The following is a 23629-nucleotide window of genomic DNA, read 5'->3' on the forward strand; positions in this document are numbered from 1 at the left end:
AATATGAGATGCTGATTTCTGTGCACTAGTGAGCTTTCCTTTCTTAATTTAGAATCTATAGTGACAAGCCAGGGAGAATTTTGCAAATTGTCATTAAAATGGAAAAGTCCAAAGGAGATGAGGTAAAGCAGGAACTGGTGGTAATTACAGAGTTGGAGATGTGTTGATCTGAGTGGATCTTGACTTTTTTTTAAGATGTAAAAGGCAGAAATCTGTATGTGTCTATAGGATAAGGCTAGAGAGAATTCTGGAGATAGTGTGGATTACAGGACAATAGGGATGGAACCAATAATGCTTTTGTTGCATATGCATTTTTATGCAGTTGCTTGCCAAATTGCTTCTTAAATAGCTTGAAAGCAATTAAATATTTTCTAATAGGCTGTAGTTGTGTCTTGTCATTTTGTATTGCTGGATTCATACTTGCAAGTGGTCATTGTCCAGGTTTTAAAGTCTCAGTATTGTAGAAGAGTTTTTGCTGCTCATGTAGAGATCCATAATTTGGGAGATCATTTCAAAGAAGAGTGAGTTGCAGAAGTGCAGCTTGTAGACAGCACATGCTGGAGATTGTGCCATAGATGAAGAGAGAGAGAATGTTAATGGTAGTGGTGAATGTGTTGCAAGACAAACAGGTAGGTTTTCCTGGATGGTGTTAACTACTTGTGCTGCTGAGACTGCCCTGACGCAGGCAAAAAGAGTATACCGTTGCATTTCCGATTTCTGTGCAGATGGCCTAAAGTCATACCCTGACTCCTTGAGTCAGGGGATGACTTGTTCTTGTAGCCAGTATATGTATGACTTGTCCATTAAAGTTTCTGGTGCAAACCCCCAGATTCAAATTTAAGTCAAGTTTATTGTCATGTGCACGAGTACAGTGAGGTACAGGTATAATGAAAAACCTGCTTGCAGCAGCATCACAGGGATGTAGGCTCAGACAACACACAGAATATATAAATTATACATAAATTATACAAGACAATGACGAGAGGTTAAAAAAAACCTGCAAAACAAGTCATTGGTTCAAAAAAAACACAATCGGAGACAAGTCCGTGGTAGTGCAAAAGGTGGTCCGTAGTGTTCTGTTGCTGAGATAGGATTAGGGTTGTGCGGGTTGGTTCAAGAATCTGATGATTGTTCCTGAAACTGGTGGTGTGGGACTTCAGGCTTCTGTCCCTACTGCCTGACAGTAGCAATGAGGAGAGGGCATGACCCAGAAGGTGGGGATCCTTGATGATGGATGCTGCCTTCTTGAGGCAGCACTTCCTGTAGATGCTGTCAATGGTGGGGAGGGCTGTGCCTGTGATGGACCGGTCTATGTCCACTACTCTCTGCAGCCTCTTGCGTTCCTGTGCATTGGAATTGCCGTACCAGCCCATGATGCAACTAGTCAGGATACTTTAACAAAATTCTACAGCTGCACTGTTGAAAGTATTTAGTGACATTGCCAAATCTCTTTAAGCTTCTAAGAAAGTAGAGACACTAGCATGCCACCGTCTTGATTGCATCTAAGTGCTGGACCCAGGACAAGTAATCTGAGATGTTAACACCCAGGGTTCTGAAGCTGCTTACTCTCTCCACCTCTGACCCACCAATGAGAACTGGCATGTGGTCTCCCGACTTCCCCTTTCTGAAGTCAACAATTAGCTCCTTGGATTTGTTGATGTTGAGCATGAGGTTGTTATTGTTATACTCAATCAGATATTCTATCTTAATCCTGTATGCTGACTCATCACCACCTGTGATTCAGCCAACAACAGTGGTGTCATTGGTGAATTTGTAGAAGGTATTGAAGCTCTGCTTACGCACACAATCGTGGGTATAAAGAGAGTAGAGCATGGGGGGCTAAGCACGCAGCCCTCAGATGCACTTGCATTGATGGTCAGTGAGGAGGTGTTTACTGATTCCGTACTGATTGAGGTCTGCCAGTGAGGATGTCAAGGATCCAGTTGCAAAGTGAAGCTCAGAGGCCCAGGTCTTGGAACTTGGTAATATGTTTGGAGGGGATAATGATGTTGAACGCTGAGCTGTAATTGGTAAATGCAAGCCTGAAGTATGCATTACTGTTGTTCAAATACTCCAGAACAGAGTGGAGAGCCAGTGAAATAGCATCTGCTGTTGACCTATTGTGGCAAAAGGCAAACTGAAGGGGATCCAGGTCATTTCTGAGGCTGAAGTTGATTTGTGCCAAAACCAACCTCTTGAACCACTTCATTACGGTGAATGTAAGTGTTACCTGACAGTAGTCATTGAGGCAGGTCACCAGGCTCTTCTTGGGCACCAGTACTATAGATGCCCTTTTGAAGCAGGTGGGAACCTCAGACCGCAGAAGTGAGAGGCTGAAGATGTCCTTGAATACACCAGCCAGTTGGTCAGCACAGATCTTCAGTACTCTGCCAGGTATGCTGTCTAGGCCAGATGCTTTTCATGGATTCACACTCTTGAAGGATGTTCTGACGTCAGCCTTAGAGACTGAGATCACGGGGTCATAAGCAGCTGTGGAGGCTCATATAGGAGTGTCATTATTCTCCCTTTCAAAGCGTGCATTAAAGGTATTGAGCTCATCTGGAAGTGATGAGCCTTTTGTGTTGCCTGGTTTCACCTTGTAGGAAGCCCTGCACATCTGTCAAGCATCCGTCTCTGAATTTAGTTTAGTCCAGAATTGTCTTTTCACGCTCGTGATGGCCTTCTGGAGGTCGTCCTTGGACTACTTGTATGACTGGATCATCTGTCCTAAACACCACAGATCTAGCCTTCAGCAGATTACAATCTCCTGGTTCATCCAGGGCTTCTGTTAGGGGGAGATTCGGAATGTTTTTCTGGGTACACACTTGTCCATGCAATTCTTTATGCAGTCAGTGAAGACTGTGACATATTCAGGTCCACTGATGAATCCTTAAATATAGCCCAGTCCACCAATTCATGCAGTCCTATATTCGCTCTTCTGCCACCCTTGACCAGCTCTTCATAGTCCTCTCCACTAATGCTGTGCTCTTCAGTGCCTGTGTACAGGAAGAAGCAGCACAACCATGTGGTCAGATTTACCAAAGTACAGGCAAGGGATGGAATGGTAGGCATTCTTGATGGTGGCATAGCAGTAATCAAGTGTGTTTGGTCCTCTGGTGTTGAAGATGACATGTTGATGATAGGCAGCGTCGTCGTCAAGCTTGCCTAGTTTAAGTCCCCAGCGATGATGAGGAAAACATCAGGGTACACTGTTTTGTGTTTGTTGATCATGGCGCTCAATTCCCCGAGTGCTAGCTTGACGTCTGCTTGAGGCAGGATGTAGACTGCAGCCAGGATGACGGTGGAGAGTTCTCTGGCAGGTAGAACAGTTGACACTCAAAAACCAGATATTCCAGGTCGGGAGAGCAGGGATGAGTCATGATGGATATGGCAATGTTAACGCTGTTGAATGTCAAGGGAATGCGGATAGATGAGCTCTCTATAGAGATGGTCATTGCATTGTATTTATATGGCAATAAGGTTACTTGCCACTTGGCCCAAGTCTGCATGCAGATAAGGGCTGCATCATTTTCTGAGGAGTTCCAGGTGGGAATGGTACATTGTGTATCATCAATGAACATACCCACTTTCAGGTTAAGAAGGAGAGGTTATTGATGAAAGAACTGAAGATGGGATGAGGGCACTGTTCTGACAAACTCCTGCATTGGAGGCTAAGATTATTGGCCTCCAAGCATCTTTGAGGTAGGTGTGATTCTAACAAGTGGAAAGTTTCCACCCCCTCGACCCAGTTCTCATTGATGTCAAAGTTATCATTCTCACCTACCTCCATCCAGTGCTCTTGCCTATTACTTGTGTTGTAGCAGCTGCTACCGCGATGCGAAATTAAGATACTAGTCAATGAGCTGCAGAACAAAACTGATTTATTTTCCCGCCTTGCGCGGGCCTTTTAAGAGGAACGGTTCCCACCCACCGAAAACGGAAATGACGTATGCACTACGTCATCAAATTTTTTCCGTGCGCGGGTTCTCCCCGTTGCTTGGGGATGACGAAGGGCCAGCACCATCTTGGGCCTCACCGCTCCGATGACGCGCGACCCGACCACCGAACCGGTTTGTTTGCTCGGATGGTGAGTCGCTACACAACACCCCTCCCCCCCCCCCCCCCCCCCCACAAGAACCAGCGATACAGTCCCCAAGGTGCGCGGGCTGTGCTAGCCATTGCTTAGGAGGTCGACGTTGCAGTGTTGGGACCTCAACCGGTTGTTGTAGATCTAAGTGGGCCGGTTTGAGGAGGTCCGTTGTGAAGACCTCTTCCTTGCCCCCAGTGTCCAAAATAAAGGTGGACCCATTATTCCTGATGACCCAGAACGGCCCCTCGTATGGTCGTTGCAACGGTGCCCGGGGTTTGCCCCTGCGAATGAAAACTAACTTAGTCTAGTAGTTCCTTGGGCTCACAGCATGGGGCTTGACCATACCGCGAAGTGGGAATCAGTGCCAAGCTGCCGAGCTTCTCGCGCAGTCTTTCCAGGACTGCCGTGGGTTGTTCCTCTTGGCCCTGAAGGGCGGGTATGAAATCCCTTGGGACAACCAGGGGCGCACCGTACACGAGTTCAGCTGACGAAGCGTGGAGATCTTCCTTGGGGGCAGTGCGTATGCCGAGCAGGACCCAAGGCAGTTCATCGACCCAGTTAGGACCTTTCAGGCAGGCCATCAGGGCTGATTTCAGATGGCGGTGGAGATATTCCACCAACCTGTTTGATTGAGGGTGGTAGACCATGGTGGTGTGCAGCTGCATCCCTAGCATGTTCGCTAATGCAGACCAGAGGCTGGAGATAAAGCGGGTGCCCCTGTCTGAAGTGATGTGGGACGGAACACCAAAACGCAAGATCCAAGTTGTGAGCAGCGCCCGGGCACAGGAATCAGTCGTGATGTCAGATAGAAGAGTTGCCTCTGACCACCTCGTGAACTGGTCCATGATGGTAAGGAGGTACCGAGCTCCTCTTGAAACTGGCAGAGGACCAACGAGGTTGACGTGGATGTGGTCGAACCTTCTACGGGTAGGCTAGAACTGCTGTGGCGGAACCTTGGTGTGTCGTTGGATTTTTGACGTCTGGCAGTGCGGACAAGTCCTGGCCCACTCACTGACCTGTTTGCGCAGGCCACACCAGATGAACTTGCTGGCGACCAGTCGGACAGTTGATCTGATGGACGGGTGCGCCAACCCGTGTACCGAGTTGGAAATGCATTTCTGCCAGGCTGCAGGAACTATAGGGCGGGGCTGACCTGTTGTGATGTCGCAAAGGAGGGTCTGCTGACCTGGACTGACTAAGAAATCTTGGAGCTGCAGGCCCGAGACTGCAGTTCTGTAGCTGGGCAGCTCGTCGTCGGCTTGCTGTGCGTCAGCCAGGGCTGTGTAGTCTACACCCAGGGACAGGCTGTGGATGGTCGGTCTGGAAAGCGCGTCAGCAACGACATTGTCCTTTCCGGAGACATGTTGGATATCTGTCGTGAATTCGGGATTGTAGGACAAATGTCGCTGCTGATGAGCGACCAGGGATTGGAGAAGGCGAAGGACGAAGGCTTATGGTCAGTGAAAGCGGTGAAAGGTCTGCCTTAAAAAGTACCGGAAATGCCGGACCACCAAGTACAGCACTAGAAGTTCCCGATCAAAAGCGCTGTATTTCAGTTCAGGTGGTCTAAGGTGCCTGCTGAAAATTGCCAAGTGTTGCCAACGGCCTTCGATTAGTTGTTCCAGTACCTCACCAACCGCGGTGTTGGATGTGTCCACCGTGAGGGCGGTTGGGATGTCTGTCCTAGGGTGTACCAGCATCACAGTGTCTGCCAGGGCGTCCTTGGCCTTAACGAAGGCAGCCGCGGCCTCGTCGTTCCAGGTGATGTCCTTGCCCTTGCCAGACATTAGCAAGAACAAAGGGCGCATGATACGGGCTGCTGCAGGGATGAACTGATGGTAAAAGTTGACCATCCCCAGGAATTCTTGCAGGCCTTTGACCGTGTTGGGACGGGCAAAATGGCGGATGGTGTCTACCTTGGCGGGTAGGGGTGTTGCTCCTTCGCTGGTGATTCTGTGGCCGAGGAAATCGATAGAGTCGAGTCTGAATTGGCACTTGGCCAGGTTGATAGTGAGGCCGAAATCACGGATACGGGAGTACAGTTGGCAGAGGTGGGAAAGGTGTTCTTGGCGGTCACGGCTGGCGATTAGTATGTCATCTAAGTAAATGAACACAAAGTCCAGGTTGCGGCCTACCGCGTCTATCAGCCGCTGGAAAGTCTGCACGGCGTTCTTAAGGCCGAACAGCATTCAAAGGAATTTGAAGAGGCCGAATGGAGTGATAAGCGCAGTTTTGGGGACATCGTCAGGGTGGACCGCGATTTGGTGGTATCCCCGGACGAGGTCCACCTTGGAGAAGATGTAGGCCCCGTGTAGGTTCGCTACAAAGTCCTGGATGTGAGGAATGGGGTAGCAGTCTAGGGTGGTGGCGTCATTCAGCCTGCGGTAGTCGTCGCAGGGGCCTGCACCCACCGGTGGCTTTGGGGACCATGTGCAGGGGGGAGGTCCAGGGGCTGTCTGACCTGCAAACGATCCCCAGCTCTTCCATGCGGCAGAACTCTTCCTTTGCCAGGCGGAGCTTGTCTGGAGGTAGTCGTCGGGCTTGGGCATGAAGGGGTGTCCCTGTGGTAATGATTTGATGCCGCACACCGTGTTTGGGCATCGAATTTGTAATTTGGTGCCAAAACCAATGGGAACTCGGCTAGGAACTTGGTGAACTCGTTGCCAGACAGGGAAACTGAGTCCAGGTGAGGGGCTGGTAGGCTGGCTGCTCCCAGGGAGTAGGTTTGGAAAGTTCTGGAGTGCACTAGCCGCTTCCCTCGCAGGTTGACTAACAGACTGTGGGCCCGAAGGAAATCGGCTCCCAGGAGTGGCCGGGCGACGGCGGCAAGGATAAAGTTCCAGGTAAAACGGCTGTCGCCGAATTGTAATTGAACTGTACGGGTACCAAAAGTCCATATCGTTGTGCCGTTTGCAGCTTTGAGTGTAGGACCCTGTTGCCTGCTACAAGTGTCGCGGCCGGTCAGGGGCAAAACACTGACCTCTGCTCTAGTATCGACGAGGAAACGACGCCCGGACTACTTGTCCCAAACGAATAGGAGGCTGTGTTGGCAGCCAGCCACCGCAGCCATCAGCAGCGGCTGGCCCTGGCGTTTCCCTGAAACTTGCAGGGTGGGAGGCATCGATGGGCCTCCACGCCCCACCTCTGATGGTAGAAACACAGGTGGTCGCCAGTGTCGTCATCTGTGTTTCTGGGGTGTGGTCGCTCGGTTGCTGGGACTGGGTTAGGTAAGCGTTGGGCCCGCAGTCTGGCGATTTGGCCAATGGACAACCCACTCTCGCGTTTGGCCTTCCACAGGACATCTGCCCGGGCGGCTACCTCACGTGGGTTGCTGAAATCAGCATCGGCCAACAGCAGGTGAATGTCGTCAGGTAGTTCTTCAAGGAAGGCCTGTTCAAACATCAGGCAGGGCTTGTGTCCCTCAGCCAAGGCCAGCATCTTGTTCATCAGGGCCAATGGGGATCTGTCCTCCAGGCTGTCGAGATGAAGCAGGCGGGCGGCGCGCTTGCAACAGGAGAGGCCGAAGGTCTGAATAAGAAGGTCTTTGAAAGTTGGGTACTTGCCTTCCTCCATAGGGGACTGGATGAAGTCTCCGACCTGGGAGGCTGTCTCCTGGTCCAGAGAGCTGACCACGTGGTAGTACTTTGTGGAGTCGAAGGTGATCTGCCGAAGTTGGAATTGTGCTTTGGCCTGGTCAAACCAGACGCAGGGCCGAAGTGTCCAAAAGGTGGGCAGCTTGAGTGCTACTGCGTTGTCGTCCATTGTGTGGGTCCAAAATCCGTTTGGACCGTCGGGGTCACCAATGTAGTAGCTGCTACCGTGATGTGAAAGTAAGACAGTAGTCGATGAGCTGCAGAACAAAACTGATTTATTTTCTCGCCTTGCGTGGGCCTTTTAAGAGGAACGGTTCCCGCCCACCAAAAACGGAAATGACGTATGCGCTACGTCATCAAACTTTTCCTGCGCGCGGGTTCTCCCTGTCACTCGGGGAAGATGAAGGCCCAGCGTCATCTTGGGCCTCGCTGTTCTGACGCGCAACCTGACCGCCGAGCCAGTTCGCTTGCTCGGATGGTGAGTCGCTACAGTGTATTATTTACCTGTAATGTCCTGGTAGCATCAGTGAACAGGCTTTAGAGCAACAGAAGAATATCGTAGCTTGTATAACTAGTCATTGTGTTGACTTGTAGGGAGGAAAAGTCAAAGATGTAGGATTTATGTTGGGGGAACATTAATTGACTTTAATATTGGGATTTGTTCATGTTCAGTTTAAGTTTTGCTCTTACTGGACTTCTGTTACAGATGTATTAAGTTGCCGAAACCATTGACAAACTTAACAGTTGTGCTCTTTCTTTCCGCAGGAGTACATCATTGGATGTAGAACCCATATACACATTCAGGGCTCACAGGTAGGCTTGAATATCATGTGCATTCCATACACAGGGGCTCTCCAGGTTACAGATGGCCTAACTTATGGAAATCTGACTTTACATAAATTTTCCCATACATTTTATAAGCATTTTTCAAGATAGTAGTAGTAATAATAATGTGTTTGGTAGTATTCGTTAATGACTGGATATAGTGTGTGTTACATTAGTTTAATTATGGGTAGTGTTATGGTGAAGTTAATATTCAAAAATGAAAGAATTATAGCAAATGTATATAGAGCGATACGGTATGGGTAACTATAGAAAATGGATGTTCCCAGTTTATGGAAAAATCAGCTTATGGACACTTATCAGGAACAGAATCATTGCATAACCCAGGGTCTCCTGTAATGCAAAGAAGGGTCTGATTGAAAGATATTGGGAGGGAGAATTAAATTTGTTTTATTTTCTCTGCATTGCCTAGAGGCCCAGTGTTGTGTGTTGTGATGAGCACCAGTGGGGAGCAGTGTTTCAGTGGAGGTACTGACGGAGTAATCCAGTGCTGGAATGCCCCCAGTTCCGCTATTGATCCTTATGATTCATACGGTGCGTATATCTGCATATTTTGTCATTTACGCTATTATATACAAATTCCTGTTTTGAAAAGCCAAGATTAACTGGTTAAGTAAACTATGGCTTAGAAATTGCACTACTTTCTTTCAATCATGTTGTACCCTAATCATGTTAACCCTAATACCTCAAAGTCCCATTAAAAATTGACGTCTTCAATTGTGAGGCTCACAAAGCAGCGCTGGCAGGATACCTGTGCGGTGCCGCACTGTCATTTTCAATGTGGTGTTCTCTGTTGATATTTACAAGTTTCTGCAGCTGTCTAGCCAGCTCTTAAAACAAATATACCATAATAAAGCACACTCTTCAAGTTATGGGGGAGTGCTGTTATTGAAAGAATAGATGCTGCATAACTGTGAGCGGGGTGGAAGAGCATCAATGGTGCTGAGGTCGAGAGGGTTGAGAGCTTCAAGTTTCTAGGAGTGAACATCGCCAATAGCCTGTCCTGGTCCAACCATGTGGATGCCAGGGCCAAGAAAGCTCACCAGCACCTCTACTTCCTCAGGAGGCTAAAGAAATTTTGCATGTCCCCTTTGACATCCACCAACTTTCATCGATACCCCACAGAAAGCATCCTATCTGGATGCATCACAGCTTGGCATGGCAACTGCTCTGCCCAGGACTACAAGAAACTGCAGAGAGTTGTGGACACAGCTCAGCACATCATGGAAACCAGCCTCCCCTCCATGGACTCTATACCCCTCACTGCCTTGGTGAAGCAGCCAGCATAATCAAAGACCCCACCCACCCGGTTCATTCTCTCCTCTCTCCTCTCCCATCAGGCAGAAGATACAGGAGCCTGAGGGCACATACCACCAGGCTCAAGGACAGTTTCTATCCCACTGTGATAAGACTATTGAACGGGCTCCCTTATACGATGAGATGGACTCTTGACCTCACAATCTACCTACCTCGTTATGATCTTGCACCTTATTGTCTACCTGCACTGCACTTCCCTGCAGCTGTGACACTTTACTCTGTATTCTGTTATTGTTTTTACCCTGTACTACCTCAATGCACTGTGTAATAAATTGATCTGTACAAACGGTATGCAAGACAAGTTTTTCACTGTACCTCGGTACAAGTGACAATAATAAACCAATGCCAATACTAGGTTGAAAAATAATGCCTGCAGGCAGCATGTTCTTTGTGGATGAGTACGGTAGAGATCCTCCTGATAAAAGATTGCCAGGGAAGCTTCTGTACTTCTGTAAGGACATGAGTACAATTACAAATGTCTACACTTTTTAGGAAACCTACAATATAGGCAAATGCCCCACTCTTTTCCACCCCCCCACCTGCCCCCCAAACCCCAGTGGGGTGGGGAGTGGGGAAGCTAAGGAAAAATAGATGAAATCTTCTCTCCTTGAGTACAGAATTTTGGAGACCTCCCAGCAATAATTCCAGGCATCAGCAGCCTGGAATTATTCCTGAGTTTCAGCTGAGCATGACCTCCATGTTCCAAAAAAGTGAGCCTCACCCAAAGAATTAGTCTGTAGAATTCTGGCTTTTGTTTGTACTTACTACATGATATTTTATCTTCAAATCATCTTGCAGCTTTCAAAGAAGTATAGGGAAATCTGTGTGGATGTGGACCAGAGAGTGTGACTTTGTTCTTGTCTGAATTAAGAAATGGTTTCTTCACAGATCCTTCTGTGTTGCGAGGTGCTTTGGAAGGACACACTGACGCCGTTTGGGGTTTGGTGTACAGTGCAGCACATCAACGCCTCCTGTCCTGTTCAGCTGATGGGACTCTGCGGCTGTGGAACACCACTGAAATAGCGCCTTCACTTTGTGTATTTAATGAAAACAAAGGTATGGACTTAATTTGCCCTATTGAATGACAATATATTCTTTGGGTTAAGTGGGGTTAGAGGGTGGGGCTAAGTAGACCAAGATTTGCAAATGTAATTTAGCCCACATATTAAAGTCATATATCCTAATTTTAATTTTTCTGTAAAATTTTTGTCAATATTTTGAATGAAAAACTTTAATAGTAACTGCTCACAGATGCATTTTATGCATTAAATATAATTATCAAAATTGCTTTTAAATCCTGGAACACCATACCCAGTAGCATTCTGGCAGTACCTTCAGCTGGAGGAGAGTCTTTTTGCCAACCCCGAACCACGATCCAGGGGAGAACAGTAGAAATCTGGGCCTTCATTAACCGTGATATTTCATATTTTAGGAAGTATGTGAAAATTATTCACATTTCAGCTCATGTCCATAGTAATGGATTCAGCTTTACTAAATGTCAATGGCAGGAATGTATTGTATTAAAGACTAATTAGCATGCAAAGTAAACAGTTTTGTTTTTCTCTTGTAGAATCTGGAATCCCTACCTCTGTTGACATAGTCTGCAGTGATCCGTCTCATTTGGTGTCATCATTTGTAAATGGACAGACGAGCATATTTGACATGGAGACATGTCAACGATTCCTCACCTTTGAGTCTAGTATTGATGGTATGTTTTCTATTGTAAAGAATTTCTCACTATCAGAAATAATAAAATTAGCAACATCATTGTGAAAAGCTGATTTTAACAGTAACTGCTGATGGCTAATTTTGGGGATAGTATTATGAAATTTTGGTTAATTTGAATTTTCATTTGAAGAGCAATACTTCCCTGTCTCCCCCCCCCCCACCCTGTTGTTGAAATGAAGCTAAATTTCAATTATTGCTATTTATCATTAACTGATTTGTGACATGTAAATTGTTTATTAATTTCACCTACAAGATAGCTTTGTGCTTTTAACAGCAAATATTGATATTTTGCCTATGTTGGAAAGGATTAATGTTTTCAATGAGCAATTAAAGTTTGATTGCAGAGGACTTTTTAGCCAGGGTTACACACTGGCCTTCGATCTGGGCTTAATTCTATCCCAGACCAAGTTTACTATATTCCATCTACAAGTGTCCCACGTGAAATCTGCTCGATATGTCTCAACCCAGCCCTGAGAGGAAACGTATGTATTTTATATCACAGAATCAGGCAATTCAATCCAGTCAGAAAAATGTTGATTTTACCTTCAAAATGAGTATTGTCATTATTATCCTACATTCTTTTCCACTTCCTATAGTAATCTTGAATATTGATGCAGCTTCAGCCCAATCTGCTTTGTGGAAAAAGTTCTATTCACTGATCAAAGGTTCTAAAATTTGATCAGGTGTCAATGGCCCCTACTTTTAGTCTTTAAAATGCCTGCAACAGCTTGCTAGGTTCCTGCCACTTATTTAGATTATACTTGCTTCCAATTGTCTCATTAGAAACTATAACTTAATTAATTTTATGTAGAGTTTTGGGGAAAGTAGTATTGTACGCAATACAAATGAAACTGGAAAACAGTTTCCTCTATCATGTCCTAGCAATCCACTATTTTAAACACTTCCATCCTGATTCCTCATATCCTACATCCTTAGTGAAAAAATCCCTGCAAATTGGTGCAGTAGGCAGCATTTTATAGTGGAATACTGGAACATTTTGAAGGAACATTACCGTACTATATCTAACCTTAGTGCTGACGCCATGTCCAGAAATGGAAAGCTCTGGGTGCCTCAGCACTTATTTTTTATATCGTGCAATAACATGTTTAACAGATATGAATTATGCAATTCCAGAGCTCATTCCTTTAGATAAGATGTTTGTGCTTTGAAAAGAGAAAAGTCAATGATTGAGTTAAACTTGATCAATACACAAAACGCTGGAGGAACCAAGAAAAGAACATTTGGGGTCAAGACCCTCAGATGAAGGGTCTCAACCCGAAATATCAGCGGTCCATTTCCCTCCATAAATGCTGCCTGACCCTCTGAGTTCCTCCAGCATTTTGTGTGCTGCTTCGGCTTCCAGCATCTTCAGTCTCTTGTGTCTCTGAGTTAAAATTGATCTTTTGACTGCTAAGAAATTTAAATGAATGTGAAGTGGCTTTATTGTACAGCTTTTCATTTTTGGTAGTTTGATATTTCCTCTGGTTGCCTTGCACCTTATGGACTGGGAAATACTGGGGTATTGTTCTCAGGCCTCTGCCAGTGCTACTGTAAAGGCAGGTGTGTTTGGCTAGAAGTGGATTTCCCTTTGCTGTTTCGTGGGAGTATATGATTTCTGCTGCTTTTCTCCTTGTAATGTAACTGCTGAGATTGGCCATAGTGTGGGAAATCATGATGTATGTCCTCCATCCATTTTCATCACTTTACCAAGCTCGATCTTAAAAATTAATTCAGTTAGAAATATGCAGCTTTGCTCAGATCAAGATACTTGTTTTTTTTTTCTGCCTTATGATTGAATCTTTAATGTACGATGTGATTTTTCTGAAATAGCCCAATCTGAGCAGTAATGCTCTTTGAAATGAAGAGTTCTGAATGCCCCACTGAACAGAATGGCTGAATGGTGTACATCTTAGGAGAAAGGTTGCTTCTTTGAATCTATTACCTTGTCTCCTGTTAGCTGATTTTAACACAGGAGAGCAATTGAACATTATGGTGTTTATGTCCCTGGGCTAGAGTGAAATAAAATTAACCAGAGTCGATGCTTCTGTGGAGGGATCATTATGCACCTATTGTAATAAAACCCATTAGTACTTGGCTGTTGGACTCGTAATGAACAGCTACTGGGCACAGTGGAGCTTCTGTTCCACCATTAGTCTATATTGGAAGAAAAGATTTTTCATCTAAACTTTTGGTATTGGTTTATTATTGTCACTTGTACCGAGGTACAGTGAAAAACTTGTCTTGCGTACATTTCATACAGATCAATTAATTACACAGTGCATTGAGGTAGTACCGGGTAGAAACAATAACAGAATACAGAGTAAAGTGTCACAGCTACAGGGAAGTGCATTGCAGGGTAATAACAAGGTAGATTGTGAGGTCAAGAGTCCATCTCATCGCATAAGGGAGCCGTTCAATAGTCTTATCACCGTGGGACAGAAGCTGTCCTTGAGCTTGGTGGTACATGCCCTCGGGTTCCTGTATCTTCTGCCTGATGGGAGAGGAGAGAAGAGAAAATGACCCGGGTGGTTTGGGTCTTTGATTATGTTGGCTGCTTCGCCAAGGCAGTGAGAGGTATGAATTTGATCATTTTTGTCCCAGAAAATTCAGTCAGTTTTATGGGAAGCTTCAATGATGCCAGGCTAACCTTGTATGGTTTTGGTACTTGCACAAGGTGCCAAAGATTATTACAGTGAAGCACACCTATCTGAAAATAATATGAATGTTTACATTTTTTTAATCTTGATTTTGTGTTTCTAAAATATATTCAGGGAAACAAATTGTGATTGAAATAAGAATTTAAATAATGCCATATTATTAATAACATTTCTATTTGCCATTCAGCTTCATCTACATGCCAAATTAATAAAGTCATTAGTCATCCTACACTTCCTGTCACCATAACAGCCCATGAGGACCGATGCATAAAATTCTTTGACAATAACACAGGTAGGAAACTATTTATTCTTTCAGTTTGTGTTGTTGTATGCTAAGACATGAGTCTCCTGAATTAATTATTATATTAACACTGGGGAGGTTTCAGTTGCTCCCCAGCACCACCACGTGACCAAGCTCCACTGTTTAAAAACTTGTGTTGCAATTATGTTCTTCAATGCTTTTTCTTCACATGGAGTTGCTGATCTTCTTGATAGTGCCATTAGAGCAGTGCTCTCCCATTGGGTCAAGTACATCCGGCAAAAAAGGTTCTGCTCGTTTCCACTTTGAAAAATACTAGTAAGTTATTGGAATTGTTCAAAGAGTCACACAGAACAGAAACAGGCCCTTCAGCCCACCACGTCCATGCTGACCAAGTACAATCTATGCTAATCCCATTAACCAGTGATTGTTGCTGCATATTCAGAAGAAATGTGGAAAGTCCCAAGGTGACTACCAGTTCCTAAAGTGGTGGGTTCTCCTGATATGGTCAAACACCTATTTGAGAGATTTGTTTGGCGCACCTTGTTTGCAAAATAACAAGAGGACTGAGGAACAGAAAGTCACCGTGCTCAGCAGCTGTTCCTTGTACCTTCTTGACCAACGTCCTGTGAGGGGCTTTATCAAATATCTTCTGTATCCTCAAAGAACTCCAGTAGATTAGACAAACATGATTCAATGCAATTGGATCTGCTCGGTCCTTTTTTCTCCAAGGTATCTATTATGACATCCTTCATTATAGATTCCAGTGTTTTCTCTACCACTGGATTTAGGCTAACAGGTCAGTCGTTCCTGTTTTCTCTCTCCCTCCGTTCTTAAATAGTGAGGCCACATTTGCAATGATCAGAAAACCAACTGGGTCAGCCACAAAAATATAAATACCATGATTACTTAAGCAGTCAGGCAATGGGCATCCTCCAGCGTGACTCACCTTCTGACACCCCAAAGCCTTTTATCTACAAGGCACAAGTCCACAATGTGATGGAACATGCTGCACTTATCTGGATGAGTGCGGCGCCAACTGCTCTCAAGAAGCGCAACACCACTCAGAACAAAGCAGTTCACTTTAAGGGCACACCATCAACTACTCTAAACATTCATTCCCTCCACTACCATCACACTACGTCTGCAGTGTACCACCTACAAAATGCACTGCAGTTACTTGCCCAGGCTACTCCAGTGTCACCTCCAAACCTACAGCCTCCACCACCAAAAAGGATGAGCAATACCACCCCCTGCAGGTTTTCCTGAAGTCACACACCATCCTACCTTGGAAATCTATCACTGGACCTTCATAGTCACTGGATCTAACTCCTGGAATTCCCTACCCAGTAGCTCTGTGCCAGTAACTTCTCTAGAACTGGGTTAAGAAGGTGGATTGCCACCACTTTCTTGAAGACAAGGGTGTAGGTTTAAAGTAAGGGGCAGGAGATTTGGAGAAGATCTGAGGAAGAATTGTTTTCACCCAGAAGTGGTTAAAATCTGAATTGCACTGCCTGAGGGAGTGATGGAAGCAGGTACTCTCAATGTTTAAGAAGTATTTAGATAAGCACCTGAAATGCCATGACATAGAAGGTAAAGATGGAGTGCTGGAAAATGGGATTATCATAGATAGGTACTTCTTGGCCAGCATAGGTACGGTGGTTGAAAGGATTCCTTTAGTACTCTGACTCTAGGACAGTCAGGGATGGGCAATGAATGCTGTTAACAGCACACATATCCTGAAAATGAATTTAAAAGTTTTTTTTAAATTGACCTCTGGACAAGTTGAAAGTGCAGGAGATTTTTCACCAATAATAGGCTGTGAGAACAGTGTTGACCTTGTAATGTAGAAGATTCTCTTTCTCAGATACAAGAAAAGACTTATTAAAGTCACAAAATATTGATTTTTACTTCCTCTCCAAGGCAAACTATAAATTCCATATCAAAGAAAAATTCCAAGTGGGATTTTGTTTTATTATAAATACCAGTGAACAAATAATACATCCCAAATAGACCTTGAACAAAGGTGGCAGTTAAGAATCAACCACATTGGTTAGTCTAGAATCTAGATCAAACTGGTCAGATCAGCAGAATTCGTCTCTGAAGAGCATTAGTGAACCAGATGGGTTTTTAACCTGAATCAAGTAGTTGCTTGCTTGCCTTTACTAAGACTATGTTTTATCTTCATAGATTCCAAATTTATTTATTTACTTTCATGCAAATTCCCCAGTGACCGTGGTAGGATTCAAACTTCTGTCTCTGGATCAAACTCTTGCTGATCATCCAGTAACTTAATCACTATACTATTATTATTGCATCTCATTCAATTGGTGTTGACAGGAGGGTTATCTGGCTAGGCCAAAATTCTGAATGGAGGGTGGGGGTGCGGGGGGAGGTGGGGGGAAGGGGGTAGAAAGTGGTGTGGAGCAGAGGTGGGGAGAGAAGGAACCAAGTGGAAAGTTTTTAGACCCAATCATTGAGCAAATGAGGAAAGTAAAACAGCTCCTCTTTGGCTTGCTTTTCATCCAGAGGTTTGGTGTCGCAAGTCAATATGAGAAATCATGTTTCTGCTTAAAGAATTAATATCTATCATGTCAAAATGCACTCAGTCCAGTGAATCTCTCTTATTATTAACATGCTTACAATTCATATAAAGTTTATGTTGCATTTCAAAATTGTTATTTGCAGTGTGAAAGCTCACTCTGTAGATATACCACAGGTGAAGTGTGACTGGGATATTAGGAAGGTCCCAGAGAAAGTTGGTCTCATGATCAGTTTAACGCTCAGGTGCAAGAGGATGGTATCCTTGTATAACAGATACTGTCCTTCAAAAAGTGAATATGTATATGGCTTTAATATTCTTTTAACAATACTACCTCATAAATGCAAGTATTTCTTAATTACCTGAATTGTGTAAGTGTTTACTTTTGTGTTTACTGCATAATCTGATGTATTTTAAGATCAAAACTGGATTACAGTTCTAACAGACTAGAATGACCAATCTTTGAAGTTATGCAAAAATGCTGAACTGCTTTAAATATTATTTTAGGGGATGTAATAAACAAGGTTGCATGAATGAGGAGATTAAGAATATATTTCAAAGGTTCGATGGAATTATTTTAAAAAGGGACCACCTTGAACAAATGTTTCACAATATTTGTTTCCACTATGCAATTTGTATACAATATTATAGTAAGAACATCTTTCTGAACTAAGTAAGTGGACACCCCTTTGAAAATATTGGTAGATTTTGCAGTCATAAGTGAGAATTATCAGCTCACTGCTGGTACTGGTTTCGGGAAAAATAACACATTTGCCTCTGGTGATTCTCCCTGTAAACTTGTGGAAAAACTCAGAAGAATTCTCTATGGTGAGGCTCTGCTCATCAAAAGAACCTTGCACTTTGATCACGTGGTGGCCAAAGGTAGTCTCAGCTATGTCAGACTTAACCAGAACTGTCATTCACTTGCATCTTTTAGATGCACTCCTCTTAAGACATTCAAAAACTTAAATATAAAATAAATTTAAATATTAAAGACTTAAAGAAAATATGTTTAATTGTCTTGAGTTATTTTTTTAAACTCAAGTGAAGATCAAAGAGTTTTTAGTTAATTACCTAATTAAGAGTTTTTTTAAAATTACCGAATTCTTGTCTGAGGACTTTGTGGCCATTCAGATCAAGAAGAAGACACTTAGCACCTCTTCAACATCCCACAATATTTTCCAATGAAGTAAAATGCGAATGGAGGACATTAAGCCCAAGTTCTCTCTTCTGCACTGAACTCTGAATTAGATGGCCCTTTGGCCCACCACATCCGTGCCAACCGTCACCTACCTATCTATACTAATCCTGTTTACCAGCAAATGGTGCACGTTTAGGGCACACAACAATTTTGGGATTACTGTATTCAAGGTATGATAAACCTGATATAATCTTCTGGTTTTTGATCATTGGCCCACAAAATCTAGGTCATAAGAAATCCAAAATTAAAACCAAGAGTGAATTCTCAGTTAATAATGAGATTTAATATTAGATTTGTTAAGGCATCACTCAGTTATTTCTCTCTCCTTTTACTGGTGATTACTCCTGTTAATGTGCTTTTGAGCTTTATGACCTAGAATTTCACTCAATATTCAGAATATCTAGGTAATATAATATACCTCAGAACTTTTCAATAAAAGTATTTACATTTTGTTAAGCTGTTTTCCTCCAGAAATAAATACTACATCTAACATTTTGCAAATTACCACAATGAACAGAAGATCAGCGTTAGTCTTTACAACTGAGACAGTTTTTTTTGTTTTTGAAGTTCATGCTGCAATTTAGTTCGGGCCTTAAACATGCTGCTTTAATCTAAACCCATTATTCTTCTTATCCTCGGCATGTAATTGCTCTATCAGTCCACGTGACTTGATTATAGAAGACTCAACAAAGTGTTGAAAGTTAAAAAGCAAAATAAATATGATAACGCACAATGCTGGAGGAACTCAGCAGGTCAGGCAGTATCTAGGGATGGAAATAAACAGTTGATGTTTCGGATTGAGATGCTTCATCAGGACTGGAAAGGAAGAAGGCAGAAGCTTTTCCAGTCTTTATGACGGGTCTTGACCCAAAACATCAACTATTCATTTCCCTCCATAGATGCTGCCTGACCTCCTGAGTTCCTCCAGCATTTTGTGTGTGTTGCTCCAGATTCCAGCATCTACTGAATTTCTTGTGTCTCTGAGTTATGATAACAGCAAGTTTTACTTGGAATTATGTCAGCTTCCTCCTTAATTAAAATAAGTGTAATTTATTTCCTAACTTCGTTATACTAACCAGTTTTCATAGTAGGAAAAATTATTCAAAAAAGATTAGCCTAACCACAAGTTTTTTTTCCCATTGGTTTCTATCTTGAAGCCAGAAGAACTAATGAAGCTAAGAAGGCAGTTCTGTTTATTCTTCAGAATAAGTAACATTCTCAAGCCAAACAGATATCTCCAGTTGTGCAGATGTATTTGCTATACACCAGGTTTTTACTTTTTGCTTACTGCTCTAGGAACTTTTAAACTCATTGGAATAGGTGGATGGGATTGTCTGTCCAAACATTGTCATCTGTAATAGTGCAGAGCCATAAGACACAGAAGCAGAATTAGGCCATTCAGCCCATCGAGTCTGCTCTGCCATTCGATCATGGCTGATTTATTTTTCCCTCTCAACCCCATTCTCCTGCCTTCTCCCCATAACCTTTGACGCCCTTACTATTCAAGAACCTGTCAACCTCCGCTTTAAATATACCCAATGACTTGGCCTCCACAGCCGTCTGTGGCAGTGAACTCCACAAATTCACCACCCTCTGGCTAAAGAAGTTCCTCCTCTGTTCTAAAGGGACATCCTTCTATTCTGAGGCTGTGCTTTCTGGTCCTAGACTCTCCTACTACTGAACCATTAGTTGTTACATTTGCATGTCAGCCTAGATTTGGATTGAATCTGTAATGGAAAGTCATAATATAAAAGGATGTAGGGAATTGGGGTTACAGTAGATTTCTTCAGTTGAATATCTAAATCTTGTACCGTCTTAATGACCAGGTGACTATCTTCTGTCCTGTGATGTCATTCATCTCATTACAATACTTCAACTATTTTTATTTCCAGGAAAAACTCTTCATTCAATGGTAGCTCATTTAGATGCTGTTACAAGTTTAGCTGTGGATCCAAATGGCTTGTATCTGATGTCTGGCAGTAAGTACTTACTTAATTTGGTAACCTAATTATCTGAGTACTCACTTATTAACCCCTAGAGCTGAGAGCTATAAGGGTAGCGTTTATCTAACACAATTACCACAATCCCAATATCCATGCAATGGTAAACTTAGAGTCTCTGAGCCTACGGCTCCTGAAAATGGAACCAAGGCTGTTCATTGTTTTCATCCTCTTTTTGTTGTCAATGATTGTCTTCAACAGCCTTGTATGCCTTAGGCTTTGTGCCCTGGATGCTCCTGAAAGAATTGTAGTGGTTCTTTCCTGAGCATTAATTGCTGCACATAGTGCAATAGACGAGCAATTATCCCATCTGTGGCGCTGGATCTCTTGTCTGAAAAGGGGAGTCAAAGAGATTGTAAAATTTAAAGACCATTGGGCCCGTTCCCTTATATTGATGCATAGCAGTCCTGGATGTCAGTTATCGCTTGTGCACACTCTAACTCCTCTTTTATGAGTCGGTGCAGATAAAGCTTCTGACAGGTGTGTGCAAACTGCTCCCTTTTGTGGATTTAAACTGCTTGACGTAGAAGAGTGGCTAGTGGAAGGAATGAAATTCAGCCTCTTGGCAGGCATATTCTGAGAATGTTTAAGCCTGCCAGATAGCTTGGACTTCATGTTCAAGACATGAAGGTGGCTGGTACATTCAAACCTTTTATATTTTTCATTTCTTGTTAACTTGTTTCAGAGGCCAGATCAGCACAGGAATAGTTAGCCATGCATTACTGACCAAGGAAATGATCCAACTTTTTAAGTGTCAGATGAGTATTGTCATTTACTAATTAACAATGTTTTTGCTCACCCTTAAAAGGTCATGACTCTTCAATTCGTTTGTGGAGCCTTGAGACAAAGACCTGCATTCAGGAGTTCACTGCACATCGTAAAAAGTTTGATGAGTCCATCCATGATGTGGCATTTCATCCTTCCAAATGTTATATCGCCAGTGCTGGGGCAGATGCACTGGCCAAAGTATTTGTATGATAGTTTTCTGTATACTACTTCAGACCCTCTATTTTCAATTAGTGTCTATGACACTGCCAGACATAGGGATAACATTTACTGCCCAGTACTCCGCAGTACTTGGATTGCAGAGACCACAGTTCTGAAACAGCCGTGCTTAGGTCCAAGGGATTTGTTGTTTATGTTTTTCCTTAACTTAATTTCTATTATCCTGGAGCTGCCCTGTTTATCCAGGCAGGCCTGGATAAAGCTGGGTTTGGGTATATTTCCTCCTCTTGGAGAATTCGGCACACCAAGCAGTACCTGTATGAAAGGTGAAGTTTGTTCTCTGTGCTGGGCAGCTAGCAAGGAGTGTCTATAGAGTGGAGAGGCAAGCTGCATCAATTCCAGGTTAAAGGGAGCTGTAAAAGTCCAACAGTAGAGTATTTTCAAAGATAAGATGCCAAACATTTGCTAAACAATAAGAAAAAAACCTCTTAAACAATTGTACAATAAAACTGAATGTTTACATATGGGAAACAATATCTGTAGTTGATTATTGTTCTAGCTGCCTGACTGTATTAGACTTGTGCCAGCAGCTGTGTGATCCGTGAACTCATTTCTCCTTAAAGACTGTTTATGAAGTTTTAAGGTAAATTTGAATCGTCAGTAAATTTAATGGCATACAGCTACACTTCATTTGGAGTTGTGAATAATTATACATTTAAGGCATTTGTTTAGCACTTAGATAAACACTGACATTTTTAACTACAGTTATAAAAAGATATACTTTTTAAGCACAGTAGTAGATTTGTGTCTTAAATGGGGCTTTAACATTGGGTATTTGAATGTCTAATCCTTTCACTAAAAGTACATTTTAATTTTAATGGCCTGGAGAACTACATATTGTAAACACAGCGATGGAATGTTTAATAGTATTATTGTTGGGGTGTTTTTACTCTTGGGATTTCTTTGTAATTCATAAACCATGGCATTAACACTTCATTGAACTGGTATATGCGCCTTGGGTGATGGTATGAGAATAGAATGTAGCACTGTGCTATTTTAAGAGATCTTACTAATCTGGTTTTCAAGTGACAGGTCATTTTTTTAATGGCACAATCTTGACTGCCACCGAACACTGCTGGACACAAGAGTAAGGTAATTTTACAGCAATGATTCTTTGTGCTAGAGGACAAAAATGGCATTAAATCAAACTAACTAATTCCTTTTAAAAAATTTAAATATTGAACATGTTTGACATTGGCCAACAGTTGTAACTGTTTGGCATTTCAAATAGGGAATCCTGCTTTAAAGTTAGCTTGCTAAAATTTCCCATTTCTTGGTCCAGTAGCAAGCTATTTAGGAAGTGAAATATATTTTAAAAATGAATATATGGGCATATAAAGTATTTCAAAATGGACCATCTTTAATACTGACAGTGGTATGTATTTGGAAGGAGCATCAATGCAATGAGTGAGTTTGTGTGTTGGGCACATTTGCTACTTCTACCTGTGTTTTTTTTTAGAAAAGTGATCATGTTTTGATCAAACTGCATAGGAGAGGCTTCTAAGCATCATGGTTATTTGATACCTACTAAAAGATAATTTTCTTGTAAAAAGGCAATTGTTATTCTATGATGTTCTCATCTCTTTTCTGAAATGGAAAGTGATAGATTTTATTGGTAATAAAATTCTGATATTTCAGAAATTGATGCATTTGCAGTTTATAAATTTAGCCAAGTCATCTGTTCTTTTAGACATTGACAAAAGTAATAAACGCTTCCTGTCAATGATCCCATGAAAAAAGGGCGTCATAACCAAGACTCAGCTGTTTAAGGAAATGGAATTTTGAGTGATGTTTATTGATAACTAGACTATCCTCTCAGATAAACTTTAATGCTCATTTGATTATACCAGCGTGTATTTGTTCCAAATAAAGGACTGATGAGGTTTTTCGGCCAGATCCCATGGGCTCTTCTTTCCTTCAGTCTAACTAATCCCCTTTGTTAGTTACTTCATTTCTTTTCCATTATTAGAAATGTGGACATGCATTTTTATTTTGACTGGCCTTTAAAATGTGTTTCTCCATTCCTTCATTTATGTACATAAAAATCAGTCCACTGATGAAATTGAATGTCCACAAAGAATTTTTGGATTGTTTGTGCGCAAGGTGGCAGTTGCGTGATTTGCCCCTCCCACCCCACCCCACCCCCACACCGGCTCCATATATATATTTATATGCCTACTTGTACTTGGGTCCAATTCTTCATTTGTAGGGAAAGAGCTCTCTAACCTTGAGGAAAAACTACTCAGCTAGAAATATTTTCCACTACAAGGTGTTTTTCATGAATAAACTGTCAGCCTCTACAATATTGTCATCTTGTCCATAATAAAGCTATTTTATCATTTGGCATCTTGTATTTGGTTTGTTTTCCATGTCAGTATACAAATCTGTCCCATC

General features: G+C 42.8%; 1 protein-coding gene across 2 annotated transcripts in view; it reads left to right on the plus strand.

Moving 5' to 3' along the window:
* The window catches only part of strn (striatin, calmodulin binding protein), a 76412-nt gene extending 52833 nt beyond the window's left edge, over positions 1-23579 (plus strand). For both annotated transcript variants that reach the window (XM_052024504.1, XM_052024505.1), the window contains exons 12-18: positions 8449-8496; positions 8939-9060; positions 10732-10899; positions 11414-11551; positions 14416-14520; positions 20123-20209; positions 21039-23579. In XM_052024504.1, the coding sequence (XP_051880464.1) occupies positions 8449-8496; positions 8939-9060; positions 10732-10899; positions 11414-11551; positions 14416-14520; positions 20123-20209; positions 21039-21208 (838 nt within the window). In that variant the 3' untranslated portion in view covers positions 21209-23579. The remainder of the gene's footprint in view (positions 1-8448; positions 8497-8938; positions 9061-10731; positions 10900-11413; positions 11552-14415; positions 14521-20122; positions 20210-21038) is intronic.
* The last annotated feature ends 50 nt before the right edge of the window (positions 23580-23629 follow it).

Source organism: Pristis pectinata, chromosome 10 (assembly GCF_009764475.1).
Source record: "Pristis pectinata isolate sPriPec2 chromosome 10, sPriPec2.1.pri, whole genome shotgun sequence".
Taxonomy (NCBI): domain Eukaryota; kingdom Metazoa; phylum Chordata; class Chondrichthyes; order Rhinopristiformes; family Pristidae; genus Pristis; species Pristis pectinata.